Source organism: Diadema antillarum, unplaced genomic scaffold, assembly GCF_040938485.1.
Source record: "Diadema antillarum isolate AM-2024a unplaced genomic scaffold, OU_Dant_1.0 seq00000191_RagTag, whole genome shotgun sequence".
Classification (NCBI taxonomy): Eukaryota; Metazoa; Echinodermata; class Echinoidea; order Diadematoida; family Diadematidae; genus Diadema; species Diadema antillarum.
In genome coordinates, this window is record NW_027271255.1 from 201,606 (window position 1) to 225,365 (window position 23,760).

The window sequence follows — 23,760 nt, forward strand, 5'->3', positions numbered from 1 at the left end:
TGTCAAATAGAATAAGGAATGAATGAAGATTAGATTTGCCGTGTGTAGATACACACATATAAGATAATGTGATCAAGAGTTTGGAAATGCCACTGGCATGAAGTTTTTGTAAACATTGTAAATAATGTATATACGTTTCTTTATATGAACATTAAAGGAAGCTATATATCTCCTTTAAAGACAGTTGTCTTAATAGTTATTGATTAGCAGTCATGGTAGTAAATTTATTTAAATTACTCCTTACTGGTGAGCATAGTATGCATGATGGTGAGTGTAGATGAAAGTGTTTCACCATGCTGTATGTGTGAATGTGTATAGTTGTGACTGAGTGATGTTGATGTGACTTGTTGCACACTGTACATATGTTTGAAACCTTCCCGTAGACCGAAAGGTGGGGATGTATTTTGAATGTTAGTGTATGTTAACATAATACATGCACATAACAACTATAAGCCCAACAAAAATTCTTCCGCTGCGTATTAATATCTGTGTTTTATGAAAGGTCCTCCCCCACCCGAAAAGTTTCGGCGCTACACATTGCTTCTTTTTTTTTGCGTTAAATCAAAATTTGATAAATAAATGCTAGCATTGCTTTCTTCTCTGCTCATTCGATTTTCAGCTTGCCGGTTGATACCGTAATGGACTAAGACCCCTCCATTTCAGGAGCCAGGTAGGCCTACAAGCTTACATTTTCGAAACAGTCATAATTCCATAATAATGAGAAGTTGAGTAGCGCTATACAATCAGACAACAGATATCAGAACGTTCTGCGTGTTTACTATATAATACAGCACATCAATGACGGCATATCCTTAGATTCTCGCTGAATAGATTATGTTAAATTATATTAAATAATGGCCAGCACAATATATTTGAAACTTCTTTATCTCCCAGTTCCATTAATAACATATCAAACGTGCAGCGAAAGTATGAAGAACATTATAAAACAGTATAATAAGCGGTTTGCGTACAGTGGATAGGTCTATCGCTACAACAAATCTTACAAGTCGACGAAATGCATGTGTAATAAAAATGGTTTATTAAGTATATGATTACTGAAGTAAAGCGAAGGCAAGACTTACCACATTCCCATGAGACTTACCACATTCCCATGAGTTCGCTGTCCATAATAATAAACGGTAATACGTCCTTGCGCGCTGCTACCGCTTCTTTCTCTCTCCCTCGTATCCAACAACGCGAATTCACAGAAGTGGGCTGGGTCTTAATAGCCACTGATGTGTATATAGTAGTAAATCGGTGGTGAACAAACAATCAACATTACCCGCTCGGCTCAGCGGACACACTCAACGACAATGAAAAGGAAACATGATACCATGGCCTATACTAGCTTCGTTCTGGTGCTGAAATTTTTGCTGCAGAAATATCTCATTTGCCATCCCGTTGAAGACAGACTGATTTTGCCTACCAATATGCATTTCAATTCAATTTCAATTCAATTCAAATGAATTCATTAGGAATTTTCTGCATTGAATATACATTACAAATGATATACAGTCATTCTTTTTATTTCCAAGAAAATTAATCATACAGTGGGTACATCCAAACATAACTGAGATATACGTGTACAGATTGAAGAAAAGAGTAAGAAAACACGTCAATTGGGAACCACTCTGGATAATAATAACAGTGAATCAAATGATCTGACTGAATTATGGCGCATGTATTGGGAGTATGAATGCAGAAGACTTTTGTCAAAAAAGCGTATATAGTTTGAAGGTACGACAGCCTTAAAAGAGAGGAAAAAGAAGAAAATGGGCAAAATATACATCTGCATACTTATCGAAAACAAAAGGAAAAAAAAAAAAACAGAGTCATTTTGGCATCACATTGCGACAACAAAAATTAGACATCTGCCCGAGTGTATATGTGTATATGGGACTAGTCTTCAACGGGTTAAAATTTGCACTTCTGAAATTCAATGCATATCTTATATTGGATAAAGCATTTGATGGAACGGTTACAGATCATTAACTCTTTCCTTGCCTTATACATTGGACAGTGTGTACAGTTCTATGTGTGTGTGTGTGTGTGTGTGTGTGTGTGTGTGTGTGTGTGTGTGTGAGTTAGTAGGCACTCAAAGCAGACATAAGAGTTAATTCTGCGCAAGATCAATAAGAAATTTTAATTAATTTGCCACTTTAAGAGAGACTTAGAAACGTTAATCTTTCAATAATAACGTGTGGCCAATGAGAGAAATATTCATTAATTTAGCACTGCTAAAGATACTATACATTGTATAGGCTTTTGAAAAAAAAAAACATAATAAACAAACAATATAAATGAACAACTAAAATCCATTTTTTTGCACTCTCTCTTATTAGATTCAAGTGGTGAATGGGGAAATTATGAAAGAAAGGTACAGCAAAGAAAAGTACATCCCACTACCTGTGGGCGTTCTTTAGGAAAACATGTACAGTAAATCATTGTAAACTTGATAATGGTATAAGAGTAACGTGAGTGGATATGATAGGTCCTCATCTAAATCAAGTTCCGCTTTTGATGTCGGTTCCCGGTATTGATTTCTCTCTCTTGTCCACTTACGATTGCAGTATATGCAATACAACGTTGTGCTATCTTCATAATACATGTATATGCTATCAGGAATAGGACTGTGTGTGTGTGTGTGTGTGCGTGTGTGTGTGTGTGTGTGTGTGTGTGTGTGTGTGTGTGTGTGTGTGTGTGTGTGTGTTGTGTGTGTGTGCGTGTGTGTGTGTGTGTGTGTGTATGAACGGACATACGGACAACATGACAACGGCGATATGTGAGTGTTTAAATAGTAAAATTGTAATAGGTAGGGTGAAAACGAAAGGATCATAGGTAATTATGCATGGGCGGAGTGGTTTTTCCCTCTATTTTTTTTTTTTTTTTTGGGGGGGGGGGATAGTGTATAGTAAAGTAGCATATTGTGTGGTTAGGTGGGATAAGGAGGTTAGTTAGGGGATGAGTTTTAGGTAGAAATAATATACTCTCATGTTTTTTTCTTCGGTCATCGCTGTACTATTGCCATTGTATTTGTCATTTTGAAACCTGAAAATGTACAGTTATTTCAGTTATCTTTAAAAGAATTATTCCCTTATATGTTTGTACAGTAATACCAAAGAGAATTGATGTATATTGTATTATTTGATTGGAAATGAGTAGATATTATTTGAAAAACAAACAAACAAACAAACAAACGAACAAACAAACAAACAAACAGCCGTGCTGGCTGAATCATGTGCCGTGCTGATATGGATAAATGAAATGAAATGAAAACTGTTATTATATAGTGTCCATCTTTTTACTCCAGGGCTGCCGAGGCTAAATTAGTTTGAATATTGTATTACTTTTGTCAATTGTATTTATGTTGAATACTCTTTGTCAAGGAGATTATGGAAATCGACATTGTGTGTAATGAGTATTTACATGTAGCCCTATTATAACTTTTCGTTATCATTATTATTTCCGTATGGTTTTTTCAGGTTCGTTGATCCGAAAATAAAATAAGATTCGTTAATCTGAAAATGAAAAGAAGGTGCGTGCATACGAACCTAATTTCGCTGTCGGATTAACGAACCTGCCGAATAATGAACCTAATTTCAATTTCATATCAATAAACCTTTAGGATAACGAAATGAATCCGATAAAAATGTGTATGATATTAAAAAACAACTCCACCATAAATATGTGCAAACTAAGCTGTAAATAGTTAGTCTCCAAATGCAATGTCTGTAACAAGGGAGTGTGCATTTTCACGATCTTGGACAAAACAGCGGCAAGGTGTGTAAATGGCTTTCTTTTATTCTATCATTGGACAGGGTATACGAAGGGGGCACTTTTCTAGAGTATATTATCACATTACTGTATATCAATGGTTTCAAATCGGCGGGTACTATAAGTCATTGTGTATTCTAAACGCTTGAACACAATATTGTTATCATTTTGATACGCTCTTCCACGAATTGCCAGCTAATGTGTGCGCAACCAGCAATACCGGCATGTAAAATGTATCTTCTTTGAAATTATCCATGCGACACTTAACGTGGAGTATATTTGCATCTTATTCTTTGGTTTCAAAGATTATTTCAAGTCAAGAGCAGCGACACGTTGGATTTTGCGGCACATATTATAGGTGCCGCCCAACTGAGCAACGCGATCGTAGTCACGTGGTGATGGCATAATATGATGGTGGTTTTAAATGAAACAAAATGTATGAAATCCCTAACGCAAACTATCATCCGAGACATTTTAACAATGCTTGGAACCCGTTCTTCTCGTATCATACCAGAGTCAAGTATATTAAACACCCAATTATTTTATTTTGATTACAATTTATATAATGAATTTTGGATATCCTTATTTCATCACCAAATCAAAGCTTCCTGCCTATTTTTTCTCTTATGACCAAGAGCCATGACTTTTGACTTTTGTGGATGTAAGTACATAATCCATTATCATAGATCTAAGCATTATACATTAGTAAGCGTGATATGTAAGTGCATAAATATAAAGCGTATCAGGGCAATTAACCCCCCCCCCCCCGTAATTACCCCCGGCTAAATACTGGTTAGTGATAAGGTTACAGTAAAGATTACGGTTAGGGTTGGGTTTAGGGTATAGAGTTTGGTTCAGGATTAGGATTAGGATTAGGGTTAGGGTCTGTGGAAGGGTCCGGGGTAATTGCCCAGGGGGTACGCCCTAGACCCAAATAAAGATGTACCTATTCGATGAATGAGCATCTGAGAGACTTGAAATAAAACGGGAAATAAGGCAGGGCTGTCCGCCTTCTGTTCATGGGCCTATGGGGGGGGGGGGGAGGGTGTGGGAGGGGGGTGTCCCCCCTCCCACGGTAGGAACTTTTTGCATTTTGATGTTGTAAATGGTGCAGTTTGATGCATGTTTTTGCGCGTTTTATCGACGTGAAACAGTCCCACTAGTTTAAGGTAGCAGTTTATTTTGATGTAGATTATTATTGAACAATTTGCCTATAAAATGGTATGATTTAGATAAACATCTTGTATTAATTCTTTTCACTAATGTCAGGAACGCGACTGAACCCGAGCGAGCGGAGCGAGCGAGGGGGGAGGGGAGGTGTGTGGGAGGGGGGTGTCCCCCTCCCACTGTAAGAACTTTTCGCATTTTGATGTTGCAAATGGTTCAATTTGATGCATGTTTTTGCGCGTTTTATTGACGTGAAACAGTCCCACTTGTTTAAGGTAGCAGTTTATTTTGATGTAGATTATTATTGAACAATTTGCCTATAAAATGGTATAATTTAGATAAACATCTTGTATTAATTCTTTTCACTAATGTCAGGAACGCGACTGAACCCGAGCGAGCGGAGCGAGTGAGGGGGGAGGGGAGGGTGTGGGAGGGGGGTGTCCCCCTCCCACTGTAAGAACTTTTCGCATTTTGATGTTGCAAATGGTTCAATTTGATGCATGTTTTTGCGCGTTTTATTGACGTGAAACAGTCCCACTTGTTTAAGGTAGCAGTTTATTTTGATGTAGATTATTATTGAACAATTTGCCTATAAAATGGTATAATTTAGATAAACATCTTGTATTAATTCTTTTCACTGAATATCATGAACGCGATTGAACCCGAGCGAGCGGAGCGAGCGAGGGGGAGGGGAGGGTGTGGGAGGGGGGTGTCCCCCCTCCCACGGTAAGAACTTTTTGCATTTTGATGTTGCAAATGGTGCAATTTGATGCAAGTTTTTGCGCGTTTTATCGACGTGAAACAGTCCCACTTGTTTAAGGTAGCAGTATATTTTAGTGTAGATTATTATTGAAAAATTTGCCTACAAAATGGTATAATTGAAATACACTTCTAGTATTAAGTCTTTTCACTGAATAGAAAAATCATGAACGCGACTGAAGCCGAGCGAGCTTAGCGAGCGAGGAGGGAGAGGAGGGTGTGTGAGGGGAGGGTGTGGGAGGGGGGTGTCCCCCTCCCACGGTAAGAACTTTTTGCATTTTGATGTTGCAAATGGTGCAATTTGATGCAAGTTTTTGCGCGTTTTATCGACATGAAACAGTCCCACTTGTTTAAGGTAGCAGTTTATTTTGATGTAGATTATTATTGAACAATTTGCCTATAAAATGGTATGATTTAGATAAACATCTTGTATTAATTCTTTTCACTAATGTCAGGAACGCGACTGAACCCGAGCGAGCGGAGCGAGTGAGGGGGGAGGGGAGGGTGTGGGAGGGGGGTGTCCCCCTCCCACTGTAAGAACTTTTCGCATTTTGATGTTGCAAATGGTTCAATTTGATGCATGTTTTTGCGCGTTTTATTGACGTGAAACAGTCCCACTTGTTTAAGGTAGCAGTTTATTTTGATGTAGATTATTATTGAACAATTTGCCTATAAAATGGTATAATTTAGATAAACATCTTGTATTAATTCTTTTCACTGAATATCATGAACGCGATTGAACCCGAGCGAGCGGAGCGAGCGAGGGGGAGGGGAGGGTGTGGGAGGGGGGTGTCCCCCCTCCCACGGTAAGAACTTTTTGCATTTTGATGTTGCAAATGGTGCAATTTGATGCAAGTTTTTGCGCGTTTTATCGACGTGAAACAGTCCCACTTGTTTAAGGTAGCAGTATATTTTAGTGTAGATTATTATTGAAAAATTTGCCTACAAAATGGTATAATTGAAATACACTTCTAGTATTAAGTCTTTTCACTGAATAGAAAAATCATGAACGCGACTGAAGCCGAGCGAGCTTAGCGAGCGAGGAGGGAGAGGAGGGTGTGTGAGGGGAGGGTGTGGGAGGGGGGTGTCCCCCTCCCACGGTAAGAACTTTTTGCATTTTGATGTTGCAAATGGTGCAATTTGATGCAAGTTTTTGCGCGTTTTATCGACGTGAAACAGTCCCACTTGTTTAAGGTAGCAGTATATTTTAGTGTAGATCATTATTATTGAACAATTTGCCTTTAAAATGGTATAATTCAAATACACTTCTAGTATTAATTCTTTTCACTGAATATCAGGAACGCGACTGAACCCGACCGAGCTTTTCAGAATAGCTAGCGAGGGGAGAGGGGAGGGGGTGGGAGGGGGTGTCCCCCTCCCACGGTAGGAACTTTTTGCATTTTGATTTTGCAAATGGTGCAATTTGATGCATGTTTTTGCGCATTTTATCGACGTGAAACAGTCCTACTTGTTTAAGGTAGCAGTACATTTTAGTGTAGATTATTATTGTACAATTTGCCTTTAAAATGGCATAATTTAAATACATTTTTAGTATTAATTCTTTTCAATGAATATAATGAACAAGACTGAACCCGAGCGAGCGGAGCGAGAGAAGGGGGAGGGGAGGGTGTGGGAGGGGGGGCGTCCCCCCTCCCATGGTAAGAACTTTTTGCATTTTGATGTTTTAAATGGTGCAATTTGATGCATGTTTTTGGGTGTTTTAACGAGTTGAGGGGGGAGGGGCGGGCGAGCAGGGAGAAGGCGTGGGCGAGTGTTATCTCCACCCTTCCCTTCCGATGGAGCTTTTGCCTTTTTAAGGTTGAAATTGAGATATCTCGTATACGCATGAATCAACATTTAGGAAATCACAAAAAAAACTGATGGGGGGGGGGGACTGAGGGAGGAAAGGGTCGATCAAAAGGGGAAATTCCCCTTATACATGAGGAAACCTTGAGTTTTCGGAATATAAGTGATAAGTCTTGTGCACTCAGAATTATTCATGATTTTTTGTAAATCTAAAAAGTGTACTTAGTATATGGAAAGAGGCACAGAGGGGGAGGGTTTGGGAGGGGGATACCCCCTCCCAAGCTCGAGAGATTTTGCATATTTTGAATTGAAATTCAACGATCTGGTGCACACTTTGAGTGAAATATTCAAAAAAATATCTTATTTCATGAAAGGTTGCAAAGGAGACCCGCTTCATGTGCATGCATACAGTATACACGCATTTTTTTTCCGCCTCCCAAATCCCCGGTCCAAATCTTAGGGGGGGGGGGGGGGGGGGGGGGGGGGCGACCGCCCCCATCGCCCCCCCCCCCCCCCCCCTGGCTACGCCAGTACTCGAGACTGAGGTAATAGCTTTGAAAATAAAGCAGAACAGTCTCATAAATGTCAGCGATGTATTTATGGTTTTTCTTTTGTTTTCTTTGTTTTTGTTTTTGTTTGTTTGCTTGTTTGCTTGTTTTTTTACAGAACAACCCAGCAGAGAGAAATCAAAAATGTCACAACCACCGGTACGATGAGACAATCATTTTTTTTTGTCAATTCTACAGAGCAACATCATCACAGCGAATATGCACAACGCACACTTCACTTCACTTCACAAATGGCGAGTGGTAATGGTAAGTGGTAATGGCGAGTGGCTTATGAAGTATATATACGATAGCTTATTTATTCTATGTTGCATCATTGCATAGAGTTATCTTCCTAGTAAAGCTATGCTTACTACTAAGATGGTTTGCAACATGCATTTCATTTTTTTTTTTTTTTTGTGGGGGGGGGGGTAAACTTTAGCTCTTCATTATAGGGTGTTCCCTCTTCTAGTGTATGTTCATCGCTTTATGTCTTGTATCTGTGTACTATATTAATGTTTCCTCATGTATGCACTACTTCTAGCATTTTGCATACAATAATGCCGACACGAGGGGGAAATGCAAAACTTCAACTTTCTTTACGATATTTATTAACAATTAAGACACTTTACTATTATTGAATCTCCGTTCAACTGTTATATTTATACTCTGTAACGTTAGGTAAATTTGCTTATAAACCGATATTTTGCCCGTCAGGTAACACAAACAAAATATAAAAGTAACACACGGAGAAAACTGTGAAGTATTGAGGCTTAATTGAAAACTCGTATGGGCAACGGTGATGTACATTAACAGCAATGTTAGTGTCGGGAAAAGTTCCTGTCAATCAATTACTATCATCATTCTATTTGCTTGGTATACTGTGGTCGAGATGAAGGTTGGATTGTGTATAATTATGTCGACAAAATGAAATATGAGGTTAAAAACCCTCTAAGTGAAGAAGCGTAAGTGTTGCACTACTACAATAGCTTGGTTGATCGAGTTCCACTCATAGGAACTTGCACGCCTGTTCCCTGAAATATTTTACACTAGGGCCGGGGAATACAATACTTGTGAAATATTAAATTGCCGTTAGGTGTTGGGGTTTATCTTTCTTTCTTACACGATTTCATCAATGTTCTTCTGAAATGGATTCTCAACAAAGTTATCATCCCATACCCCATTCATGCTTAATGATCACATTAACCAATGTGTATCCTCGGTGTTACCTCTGCAGTCTTTTGCTGTGTAATACTCAAGAGCAGAAGAGCAGTTAAATGTTTTGCTGTAAAGTTATTTTCCCTCGTATGTTATGGTTATATGTTTTTGTTTTGGTTTAGCTGTACATCTACATGTGATTTTCATCATTATGTATATAAATTTAGTATATTTAATTCTACTTGGACTGGAAAATCAAAGCCTTGAAGAAGGCCAAGGCCCTCTCCCCCCCCCCCCCCAAAAAAAAAGGCAATAAAAATAACTTATTGATAAGAATGCAGTAATTGTTTTTCTCTTGACCATGAATGTGTAAATGTCAATCAATATGTGGATATATAAATATATTAATATCAGTATTAATACACACACACACCACACATAAACACACACACACACACACACACACACACACACACACACACACACACACACACACACATATATATCTATATACTGAGTATGAAGGGGTCGGTGCAATAAAGTGCTAACCCACACTTTTGTCAGAATTGAGTTACATGCACATAATCCTTATCCTTCACCCTAACCTCAGTGAAAATATCATGTTTGAATTACAATAAGATGGTATGCATGCATTCATGTTTTATTAATGTACAATGTATGGATTTTCCAAACATTCAACAGCGATTGTCTCAAAATGACTAGCACTATATTGCACCGACCCCTTCATATATTTATGATAGTTTAACTGATTGTCTTTATTTCAGTCACTTAAATTTGGTACATGTTCTCGAGGATCACTCCTCTTCTGAGAGAGCTACACTGGCTTCCCGATTCGTCAACGAATATCTTAATAAGATATTGCTGATTGTATAAAAAGCGCTCATTGGTCAAGCCTCTAAGTAACATTTCATTCAAACAGACTTATGATCTGTGCAGTTCTGAAAGACATTCTTCTTTTTAGCCCAACATGAAAAACAAAAACAGAATTGGGAGAACGAACATTTGCCAGTGCAGCTCCCAAACTGTGGAATGGCTTTACCATTAATTTTGAAGTCAGGAAATCCCCAATTGTACCAGTCTTCAAATCAAGACTTAAGATATATTCTACATGTATATGTTGTTGTATTTAACTGTGTATTATTGTCAAGCATATCAGAGGCCTTCGCAGCACAGATGAATAAATGTACATAGCTTTTGCGCTCTATGAATCGTAATAATAATAATAATAATAATAATAATAATAATAATAATAATAATAACAATAATAACAGCTATTATCATTATTATTATTATTATAATCAAAAGATTATTCTCCTATGATGAGAATTCTGTAGCACTTTATTCTGCTGCCCCACTAGATATTTCATTTACACACAATACAAATCACACACACCCAAATTCACAAGATTGTTTTGCAATAGCTTTTTATTGGAAAAAATTACATTTTCAGCATTTTTTTTTTCAATTTGAACAAATGATTTTTTTTCAATATATAGCCTGCAGTATTATGATACAGTCCAATAGATTTCCAGGGGGGATTAGTAACCAACGTAACTCCAGCATATATTCCAACATACTCAAGTAGAATAGCTATAATGCATTGATTTAGTACAATCACATACGAAATAACAGGTAATTCAGATTTTTACATATCTTTTGTTTATCTACATGGCATGGAAATAAAAAGAGAGAAAATAACGCAACTGTTCATAGACATGCAAAGTCCAATAATATTAAAAAGGATATCAACATGGCTAAACAAAACCACAACATGTAAAAGGGAAAAAGAAAGAAAGAGAAAAAACCAAAAACATGATTGTCAGATTTATCTCAGTACAATGAACATTTCATCTTCATCATCGTAAACAAAACACAAATAGAGTTTCATTTATTTTGCTACTGGACACTGAACGTTCTTCTCAACAGATTTGCTTCAGAGCGATACGAATTTCCACTTTCCCCAAAAAAGAATATTGAAATTGGTTTCCAATTTCAAAAATTCAAAATTCCAAGTTCCCCGGTAAAGAGTCCAATGACAGGAATGCATTGCCAAAACTCTGGCCACCACCGTTTCAGATCGGACAAGAAACGTGGTGAAACCTACCCTTTAGCAAATCTTTTGTCAAAAATATAACAGTACAGACTACAACCAATCATTCAATAGTGAAGATGTCCACGTGGCGATCACACAAAAAAATACCGACAAAATCAAACTGAAACCGTAAGTTTTTTTTTTCAAAGTTTTTTTTCAAGTTTTTTTTCAAAATGGGAAATTTAGGTAAAGACATTTCAGAACATTCCTAATTAGTGTACAGTGTATGTACCACATCACCTACATCACTACACTGAATGTGAGTTAGTAAAATTCTTATCTTTCTAGATTACGTTTTATATACTGCAAAGGTGTCAGTCGGGGTTTTTTTCTCCCCCTAAATACTCAATTCATGCTATCAAGGTTTGCTACGTTAGCACAGTGTTTGCTTGGCCGCACTCGACGCTTTTTTAGAAACTGTCCAAGTGGAAATACTATATACATTCTCTGTATAAAACCCTGGAAAGGCAGATAATAAAGGAAATAAACCGCTGCTCGATAAGTCTTTGACAACAGCTATTGTCGATACCACGTGCCAAGCAGACACACACACATGCACGCAGTAGTATTTGTGTTCACTCAGCCTCAGTGGCCATTCAAGTGGAGTTTTATGAGTATAAACACAATCAAAGCTGAGACAACGCAATAGCACAATGCAAGATTAAAAAAAAAACTTAAATAAAACAAGAGCATAATAATAAAAAGTAAAATGAAATAACACAACTATGATGACAATAAAAAAAGTGGAATGAGCCTGGATGCTCAATCTCACGATATATGTAAAATTGATAGGATTAAAAACAATTGGACACAACTGCAAACATAAAATTTGCAGTTTGAATACAGAGCAACAACACAATGAGAGAGACATCTATCACTTCATTCTTTGCCCAGCGAACTTTTCACTTGTTCAGGGCAAATGTCGCTTTTCTTACACGTGCACACTGACAATAAAAAAAGAAATATTACATAAAAATTGATAATGAGCTGTTTTAACTATGTGTTTTCTCTCTCTCCTCTCTTGATTTTACTAGTAGACAAAGACATTAACTGGCATAATGACATCACATGGAGAAAAAAAAATGGAGGTGCTCAACAATTAGGTTCAATCGTCATGTATCGAGACAAAGAAAAAGAGATAGTATGATCCATGACTGTAATTATAACCGCGCAATATGCTTCTGTGAAAGCCAATATACCCTCAAGCACATAATACTGATTATCAATGTTGAAGTAAGATAATGCACTCTATGTCATAACCACATTTAGAATCCCCCTCAACCCCCCCCCCCCCACAGAAAAAAAAAAAAATGCCCTCATCAACTATCCCCCACCATTCAATTCAAGTTGACCGATCAATAAAGCTGCAGCTTTTTTATGATACTAAATGGATTTTCTCTTCCTTAAAGGGGGTGGTATAGTTTTGGTTGAGATGCAAGATTCAGATTATAACTTTGTGTGAGATAGTTAGAAACCACTATGAAATATTATCAAAGTACATACAATTTTGCGAGGAATCAAAAGTTCATTTTAATGAAAATCAGTATTGAAATGGCTGACATATTGAAGTAAAAAGTAAAACAAAGTGATCCTAATAAAAGATGGATCCCACCTTTTAAGAGGATATGAATATCTCAGCCATTTCAAAACCAATTTCATTAAATAAACTTTAAATTCCTCTTAGAATTGTATGCTCTTTCATATTTCATAAGAGGTTTCTCACTTTCTCACAAAAAAAAAAGTTAAAAAACTGAAGCCCCATCTTAACCAAAACAATACCATCCCTTTAATCTACCTCTGGTCTAGAGAGTCAACACTGTCAACATTGTTAAAGGTAACTATCTCTTCATATTAGTAAGTGCTCGACATGAGAGAGAGAGAGACAGAGCAGTTCCAAGATTAGTTTGCACATTGTGCCATAAAAAAACCCAAGCACAAAACATTACAAATTTTAACGCATTGCCAGTTAGATTCATCACTCTTAAGAAAAATGTCTTTTTAACAACACTTCAACTACACATATTAATTAATAAGAGCGACGCGCACAAAAAATGCATAATGAAGAGGAGATCGTGCGCACAGGACGTGGCTGATTTGAAAGGCCGACTGGCCTCCCAAACCAGCTGCGGCTGTTGCAGGATATATAATGTTTTTTTTATATCTATATATATATTTTCTCAAGTATTTTACACACTTTACAAAGCATAACTTCGATCTCGACGTTCATCATATTCAAAAAATTCAATAGTAAAATAGCTAGGCTTCACAATAGTATACAGTGGACACACAACACAAAAATCATTCCAAAACTCACTGCCAGCACTTTAGACAATGAAAAAAAAAATAGAGATAGATAGAGAGATAGATAGAGTGAGAGAGAGAAAGAGAGAGAGAAAGTGTGAGAAAGCAACACATAACACCACAACATCAAAAATGGAAGCATATTACTGTGAGTACAACAACGTTGACGAACACTCGTCACATAGTTCTCTTGATTCAAATGCAGCTTCCTTCACAGAAGAAGCGTAAATATTCCAAAGTACCATGCATCTATTTCGGTTCAAATACTTGCATAGAGGGATGATGTGGGGGTATATGATATGTGTGCATGGGGATAAAAAAAAAAATATGCCTCAGTGTCTCAAACGCTCAAACAATGTTATGATTCTCAATTCACAAAGTGTTTTACAGTTTACCATCTAACATCATCAGCAAGCACATCTATTACATGATCGAGTATGGCACCACATCCAACAGGAAAACAGGAAAAGGAAAGAAAAAAAAGATCAACTGTGGTTACCATGGTGATGTGGTTTTACTGCTTGGAATGATGAAGATGCAATAATCTAATGGCAGGCAGCCATGACCAAATCAGAGCAAAGAGAAGCACCGGGACCATTGTCCACTCTTTAAACCGAGGTAGAGTCCGTGATTCTCTCGTTTACACATAGCGTTTGCATCCACACGTGAGATACAACTCGTTTCTGTTTTAAAATGACAAATAGTAATTTGGCCAATTGCAGCTTATGTACTCTGGAAGGTCAGGATTTCATTAATCATTGGTAACATTGTAAGAGAATTTTGGTAATTGCAAAAGTCTTGTTAAAATGACAGAATGTAGCTTTTACACACCACCCCCACCCCCACCCGAAAAAAAAGATGCCTTTAAAACTGTAAGGCATAATCACTAGAGTGCCGTGTATGGAGAAGTACTTGTTTGATGAATGTAACAGCTTTGCACATCTTCATGGCACCTGTTGCCTACAAATTTTTGAAATCTCCAGACACATGATAAAGGACATACCAGCTTCCTGTAGGCAAATTTTCAAAAACAACGATGACAAAAAACCTTCCAAATAAGCCAGCACATATTCCTGTTGTACTCATGAAAACATACGAGTCTTATCAGTCCTCGCCCGGCTGTGCCAAGAGGGCGCAATCATCTGCTTTCAGTAACTTCACGAGTTGCGGCAGATGTCTTGAGGAAGGGACTGTTTTCAAAGTCTTATGCAGATCATTGTTACAGTGTGCAAAGAGGGTGAGCTTTTGTACCAAGTGTGAACAGGGTTGTGCTACCGAATAACATACTCCGTGCAAAGATTATCTACAGTGTTCCGACAAAAAGCCAATTCATCTCACATCGACACGGACATTGAGGATATAAAATACAACTCGACATCACTGATTTCAGCATTTCTTATATTGGGAAAAACACAAAGATGGTGTGTCACTCATTTCAACCTCTGCGAATCACAGGTATTAGATACCACTGATGTCTTTCGCAGTATCATCGCCTGAGGGAATGACAAGAGATAAAAGGTATTCCAAAACCTGCTCCTAAAACAAGCAAGCAGTCGTCGATTGTCCTCACAGAGCGGAGATCAGTACACTTTCAATTTGCCACGATGCCGCATTTCCCTCGGCTTGTCGACATCCTCCAGGAAAAGCTAGCACATCAATCAACATGGAAGTTTAAAAACTTTTAAAACATTTTTTTTTACAGTTTATAGTACTGGCAAGTTACATATATTTCTATCTTTTACGGACATGTCCAACTTGTGAGAGATAAGAACCTTAGGACATAAACAACCTTGAGACCATTTGGACACAAACACTTAAAATTACTAGTGGAACACCACAAGAGATGTACAAAGCTAATATCAATGGGGTACTTGCACTACATATTAAAATCTCAATGATCAGTATTAACTTGACTTTTCACTCTTGATTGAAACAGAGCGATAGAATAACAACACACATCGGGGGAAAATCAACAGAGAGCAAAATTGCATGAACTCACACACCAGAGCTTCTTCATCAACGATATTTTATCAAGAACACCTTTTTTACCAAACATATTTCAAATACTTGATTGGTACAAAAATCAGTTTGGTATGTACACATACTTTTTCATATCTTACTTTTGTATCCCCCCTTCCTCTCCGGTCAATTCAAAGTCTTTGAAACAGCGTTGGTCAGTAATTTGTCGGGTGCAACTCTGTGCACGTGATCTTATCCCTCTGTTTCAATATTCATTATGAGCAGAATCTGCTGCCCCAGCTTTGCGTCTGAAGCAGTCCACAAATGCACACTTCCTCCGTTTCACGTCATGGCCGATGATCTGGAACATATCTTTAACACCCTGAAGTCCCACATGTACAAAAATATATTTGATGAAACAGAGTACTCGGGGGGAAAATTTGATAGACCACGGTATGAGCGATACAATTCGTTACTCACATTCTAGCGACGAATTCCTCAAACTGCACTTGGTTATTAGTCGCTACCTTGCCAAACCTTCCCTCTGAATCAAAATGATGACTTTCCACAGACCGTGTTTGTATAATAATACCGCTGCATATGAATACTCTCGTAAAAATTTCATTACTTAACTAAGTTGAGCATCTTTACATAGTGAGAAGAAAAAAAAATGAGTTGAGTAAATAATGAAGACATATCTAAGAAGAGTCAAAGAGCTATCTTACTCGAAAATCAAAAAGCAACAAGAATTTCTCGGGATAGGAAACGGAAATGAGAGTTTTCATTCCTTCTTTGACATTTCCTAAATATCAAAAGAATACTTTGCTAATTACAGATGCTCTCTATGTACAAATTTATTACAAAGGTTGAAACAAAACAGCACAAGGAGAGAAAAAAAACAAAACAAAACAACAATGGAGTACGCAATATAACTGATTGTCAAATCGTCTGAGTTTGGAGTTTCCGTCTGTACCACACACGCGGGCTTCACACGTTCGGTCTTTCCTTTTCAAACCCAAGAACTCGTGTAGAGTGAATGGACACGTCTGCTTTTTGATGTTAAAAAGAAAGAAAATAAGCCTCCAAATCTATGGTCAGGCACTAAGCCAGAGCTCGTATCCCTGGCATGCGATGCAATATTTCCAAAACTACTTGAACCTCTTTCCAGACTGGGACTGGGCACACGTCAGTCAAGCTACGTGTAACCCTACACTCTGTAACACCACATCCCATGATGGGAAGGAATGGACCCCTCCCCCATTTCTATCCAGAGTGCCCCACATCATTTGCATGATTGCAACAAAAAGGTTGAATTTAGAATAAAGCAAAAAGACTGTAAGAAATAGACCTTCAAATGTCCCCTTGTGTAAAATTTCTCTCTTATTCAAACTTGCTTATTAAAAAACAAAGTTCATTCAAATTTTGGTTAATCAATATCCCTCAGTTTACAACTGGGATAGAGATTGATTCAGAGAAGTTGTGTCATAGTCAACTGACACACCAAAAATACCCTGTTGTCTCTGTACTTACGACCTTATGCAACTTTAGACCATATATGACATGGCAGTGTCGTCAAGTGAATTTCGTCTCAATGGAGGCTGTGGATGGGAGGGAAGGTCAAATGGGGGCAAATTTGGACGAGCTGGACTTATTTTCATTTCTGGAGGATTTTTTATCTTCCATAGCCCATCCTCATTTCATATTCCCTCTTTTCCCCTCTCATTTTTTTTTTTAACCTTCTCTTCCTTGAGAAAAGTTTTCACTGGCAGTATCAATTGAAACCAAGCAAAATGGCTGTGACCCTGCTGATTGTAAGAGGAGTACAGACATTATTCTGGAATCCAAAAATGTTCGTCTTGTCAGCTGCTGCCTACCCTACCAACCCCCTTCACACACACGCTCCGTGACGAAATTCTTCTCGTTCTGGAAAAATATGCATGCTCTTTTCGATAACGCCTCGCGTGTCTCTCTTTTGTTTTTTTCTGTCTCTTTGAGATCAATCGGTTTTACATCCAAATAGATTTCTCCGGCGGATGGGATAAATAGGTCTGAATTTCTTCTTCTAAGAATAGAACATCTCTTAATAAGATCCTACTGATACGCTACTATATTCCAAAATAGACTCCTCGTATTGAAGTGGAGATTTGCTTATTATTGAAAGTGACGAGCACACTCGAGCCTAAGTGCGCAGAAGCATCTTTAGGTTTCACTTAAACAGCTCAAATGTGAATTCAGTTGAAAGAACACTACACCTCATTCACATTCAGTTTTTGGCAATTTTTCTTCAGCTTGTTCTCGATATTATAGAGTGTGACATGGGCAACAAGAATGTATCATCCCTGTCATTCTCATTCACTCAAACAGCAATTTGGATTAAAGTCTGGATGGCAGACCAATTGATTAAAAGAAAAAAAAAGACGCATCTCTGATTAATCTCTTCTCCAGAGAGTGTTGAGAGCCAAAAAAGCGTGTCTCATCGTAATAATCTGTGCCTCGTAGTTTCTGTCTGACACGACGAAAGTGTTCCATCCATCTGAGGTTCCGCCTCCCACCTTCGCAGCAACAGGTGTCGCACAAGCTTCGGGAGTCCACAGGAGAGGACAAATGCGTCCATCCCAGAGCCATCTCGGAGGCGCATCCCTAGTACTCGACAACAAATCACAGATATCTCTGATCTTTGGCGTTCCTTTCCTAGCGGGATGCTGCCGCATTCCTAGCCCTTTACGTGAATACCATGTTCCGTGCAGTCCGCTGACCGACTGACCGCAACGCACATCGAAGATATATATTCATATAAATATACAATTTTACAGATGTATGCTCCAGAACGGAAACGAAACGAAAAAAAAAAGAAGAGATCGAAGAGGAACCGCGAGAGGTCTCCGCCAGCGCGGGGCTAGACAAGTGTCTCGGCAGCCTGTTCGAGTTGGGCTCGTATAGAATGGATCCCCTTCATGATTTTTTTCTGGTGTCCCGCCAGGGTGACGCCCAGCCGGGGCAGGTCACTCTGTGATAGTCGGGCAATGTCCTCCAGCCGCACGTAGCCGGCCTGGCTGAACGAGTCCTTGTAGCGGCCCATCTTGAGGCTGTCGAGCCAGTCGGACACGGAGTTGAAGCGGCTGAGATCGTTGAGGCTTGAGCTCAAACCAAGGGGACTTCTGAATAGGGGATGATGAATAAAACAAAAAAAGTCGAGGAGAATGAGAAGTTTTAGTTTCATTTTCTATGACCTCACACACACAAAATGTCTTCTCTCCAATATGGTGCAAAAGAAAAAAAAGAGATGGAGAGCTTTTACTGGACAGTGATATATCCTCAACTTTATTCAGTCTACAGGAGCATAATTTGACACCAAGCTATCGTAAGTACACCAATGCCTGTTCCTTAATTCAAAGCGATTGAGATGAGGTGGCGATATATTTTTGTGTGTTGTTAAATTCATGGCCCAACAGTGATTCATGAAAATTAACAGCTTTTACAGTATTCATGGTAAAAAGAAAAACACAGTAAGACATAAAGCTCTAGATTAGTATCAGTTGGCATATATGGTCTATGCATTGCTCCCTAGGCTATGCTACAGTTACTACGCACCCATTCTTGGCCAGGGGCCGGAGAGCGTTGGGGTTCCTGATCAGGCGTTCCAGGGTGGAGACGATGGTGGTAAAGGTCGGCCGGTGGTTGCGGTCTCTCTGCCAGCAGTCCAGCATCAGTTGATGGATGGCCTCAGGACACTCCATCGGGGGTGGCAGACGGTAACCCTTCTCCACTGCCTTGATCACCTGTGGAGGCAGTCACGCATGATACACACAGACGCAGGTGAGTTTAAAGTTTAGTTATATGCAAAGTTTTTCACAATTTTTTTTTTTTCGGTACAACATGAATGACCCTCTTTATCCAATTCATAAAAAGAACAATCATTAACAATATCCACTTGACAGAAGCTTCATAGTTTGTAATAACAAAGGACTTCATAGAAAGATGAATCACCACCACCACCACCATCACCATCATCATCAAAATCAAATCATCATCATCAACATCATCATAATCACCATCACCATCTAATCACCATCACCATCACCATCACCATCACCACCATCACCATCACCACCACCATCACCATCACCATCACCATCACCATCACCATCACCATCATTAGAAACATCTTCATCATCATTATCACTACTATACCATCATCACCATCACCACTTCCACAATCATCATCATCATCATCATCATCATCATCATCATCATCACCATCACCATCACCACCACCACCACCACCACCACCACCACCACCACCATCACCATCACCATCACCATCACCATCACCATCACCATCACCATCACCATCACCACCACCACCACCACCACCACCACCACCACCACCACCATCACCATCACCATCACCATCACCATCACCATCACCATCACCATCACCATCACCATCACCATCACCATCACCATCACCATCACCATCACCATCACCATCACCATCACCATCACCATCACCATCACCATCACCATCACCATCACCATCACCATCACCACCACCACCACCACCACCACCACCACCACCACCATCACAATCATCACCACCATCACCATCACCATCAACATCATCATCATCACCACCATCATCTCTGCCATGGCAACACTTCTCTCCTGGTTCCGTCGCTACTCACATCTTGGTTGGGCCAGTTCCAGTAGGGTCTCTCTCCGTAGGACATGATTTCCCACATCACAACGCCGTAGCTCCACACGTCGCTGGCTGACGTAAACTTCTTATATCCGATCGCTTCAGGAGCTGTCCACCTAATAGGGATTTTACCCCCCTGTCCAGACGAGAAGAGGGCGAGAATAACAATATAGGGTCAGCTACGGACAAGGCTGGTTAGAAGTATAGCCCTCAGTTGAACAGAACATTTATATAATGCCTCATCAATGATCACAGACCCTAAAAGTGGCTGTTGATATTTTGCTTTAGTAGGTTCTTCCATAAGTTAGACATACATGTACCTTGTAAAGTTGGGAAATAAGTACAAACAAACAAATGAATAAACAAAAACTACACCAGCAAGGCAACACCAGCATCAGTATGATGAGAGAGGAAAACCTTAGATGTTGGTCTAAATGGAAGCCCGTCTTCAACTCTCATAGATATATACAAACTGGTTGCTGGAAAGACGGACCAGATTTCTGAAGAGTGGGGTATTGCATTAATCCCATTGCAGTATAAAGTGGCCACATCTTGGTGCAGCAGATAAAACCTAAGCCTCTTTCAACAGGGTGGTTCCCCCACACATATTTTAAGGATTCAGCAAATGCAGATAGATTGATGAAGCCCATGGTAAAAGTTTTGATAAAAATGGTACACTGTACATCCCCTTCTAAAAACCGATTCTTTGTAATGTCTTGATTAATTCCATTTGCTGTCCTCTCTACATAGAAATTGCACAACAATTACAATGTCACAATGGTAGCTTACATTGTTTGTATCATTCTTCTATGATATATGAGTTACTGAATCTACATTAGAGAAACTTCCCCTTTATAATATAAGAGATTCTGAATTTGACTCCAGCATGGAGTTAACATCGCCTGGACGAATCGTTTCATCAGTGCATATCTCTTGACCGAAGTGTAAAAATGAGTACCAGGTACTTGCAAATGCTTGGGTCATAGCCATGGTAATAGTAATGTTCAACACCGAAAAAGGCTACCCCAGGCACCTGTAAGACCGGATTACTCATGGCGCATCCCCCCATAACCTACCCTTGTTTCATAGGCTCCGTCTAGCTCCTTGCGCCTCGACAGTCCAAAGTCGGCCACTTTGCACATAAGATGTTCGTTAACCAGGATGTTGCGAGCGGCGAGGTCGCGATGCACGAAATTCATCTCGGAGAGAAACCGCATCCCACACGCAATGCCCCGCATCATGCCCAATAGCTGGGTGACGGTAAAGCGGCCGTCATTATCCTGTTGGCATGGCAACAACGACAACAAAACAGGATGCTGGCATTAAACTAGGCTTGTCAATGAATATTTGAATAATTTTTCTCCTCTCGTAATGACTTGTTGATATTATCCATTAATTTTTTCATCAAGAAGGTTTATGCTGGCAATTTGCTTTAGGTTGTGGCTGACTGAGTAGAATATTACTATCAAAGCATCAGCTATATGTATATCCTGACAAATCAAACCTTGCAGCATCTGTATTTTTTTTTTTTACGTTTGGCAGATTTTAGTCCTTAAAAGAGAAGCATGTTAGTTCTGAAGTCTTCATGGAATGATTTCATCAGTATACCTATTCCTCCTTGAAAATGCCTTAAATAAATACTGTACACACATATCTGAAAATGGAATGCATCATGACATAGAAATGGTGCTCCTTCTTCATTTGCAGAGGAAAGAGTGATAATGCTTGCTCAGTTTACTCATCAGTAATTGTGGAACTTCTTATTCAGCAAAGGTAGTGATTTTTATTGAAATATGCTCTACAGACTCAGTCAAAGATATTCACAAGTTTGAAAGGCACGGACCGATTGCCACCCCCCTCCACGCACCTTCAAGTATTTGTCTAGCGAGCCGTTCTCCATGAACTCGGTGACGATCATGGCCGGCCGCGTCCGCGTCACCACGCCGATGAGCTTGATCACGTTCGGGTGGTCAAACTGGCCCATGATGGAGGCCTCGGAGAGGAAGTCCGACCGGTCCTTGTCCGTGGCGCCCGTTTTGAGGGTCTTCACCGCCACCTTGATGGTCGTCTTGTCTGGTAGAAGCATGAGCCCGCTGCAGACATCGCCAAACTCACCTACAAGAAACAGGGAATGCACAAGACTGATTACACATTCTATTTCATTCCAATCCATTACATTTCATTTTTTCATTCCTTTTTTTAAAATTTAATTACATTATCATTCCATTTTTCACTCTATTTCATTTCAGTATCTGTTACATATGCAAAAAATGAACGAATGTAAGAACATCCTGAAAAACATTGAAACAATACAGAAATAAAATTTCCTCATTTCCAATTTCTCATGTATAATTTCACTTCCACATCTGTTAAAAATGCAAGAAAAATGAGCAAAAACAAGAACATGGAACAATACAGGAGGACACTTTGACATTTTGACAAAAGACAAAATGTGATATAAAAAAAAAACACCCCACAGCTATTTCCAGTATGTGATTGGGAGATCAATATAGATCATAAGACTTTCTATGGCTGATACTGGGATTTACAACCAGCACAAAAATACCTTCAATAATGCCACACAAAAACTAGAAAAATACATTGTAATGGGTACCCTCACATGATTTCTACATGACAAAAGAGTAAAAAACCTACAGAATTGTATTATCGACTAACGGTAATCTTTAACAGTACAATATGCTTACTACATATCATCTTCCAACAAGCATTATCGATTCACTGGATACACATAGGGTACAGTGTTTTGTTTTGTTTTGTTTTGTTTTTTGGATAAAAAAAATCAAAGCATACCATGGCCTTTTATAATATAGCCATGAATCAATCCTTGCACAGAATAAAGAAGTACTTTTTGGGCAAATAAAAAAAGAAAAAATAGGTAAAATGCCACATGACATCACACTGTATCTTGAAGATAAGAAAAATCTCTATAGATTAGTCAGTATGAATATATGATAATATTCATATATTCTTGTAGTTCTGTGCATTTGTCTGTGAATATGATCTCCCTATGATCTCCAAGCTGCATCAATTAATACTTCTTATTTTACACGTTGGATGGAATATCCCCTGGGCACCATTAATCCTAAAATATCATCTGTCATGACACCTCATAAATTGTGCCCTCGCCTGTCATGATTGTGAGTTACGACCTTCTTGAAACAAAAGCCTCCGGTGTAGATCTTCCCCCAGCCCAGAAGCCCTCTTCCGACCACGCCCATTTATAAGTCCCACCCATCTCCTGTGCACTTTCACCCCCACTAACCCACTGCCAACTGTTGCCTGGAGACATCAGTACAAAGTTTATGGGGATGTCAGCAGGATTACATAAGAAAAGGATTTAAGTCCTGTCTCTCTCTTTCTCTCTCTCTCTCCTTATCCATCTACACACACACACACACACACACACACACTTTTTTTTGTTTTTCAACAATGTTTATTCTGTTCCATTCAAAGTAATA

General features: G+C 38.9%; 1 protein-coding gene across 7 annotated transcripts in view; it reads right to left on the bottom strand.

The window, feature by feature from the left end:
* Positions 1-17,310: 17,310 nt before the first annotated feature.
* Positions 17,311-23,760, bottom strand: part of LOC139728692 (ephrin type-B receptor 2-like) — a 48,186-nt gene continuing 41,736 nt past the window's right edge. For all 7 annotated transcript variants that reach the window (XM_071639635.1, XM_071639634.1, XM_071639632.1 and 4 more), the window contains 5 exons: positions 22,149-22,396; positions 21,358-21,561; positions 20,268-20,417; positions 19,174-19,361; positions 17,311-18,740 (listed from right to left, as the gene is read on the bottom strand). In XM_071639635.1, coding sequence (XP_071495736.1) covers positions 18,479-18,740; positions 19,174-19,361; positions 20,268-20,417; positions 21,358-21,561; positions 22,149-22,396 — 1,052 coding nt within the window. In that variant the 3' untranslated portion in view covers positions 17,311-18,478. The remainder of the gene's footprint in view (positions 18,741-19,173; positions 19,362-20,267; positions 20,418-21,357; positions 21,562-22,148; positions 22,397-23,760) is intronic.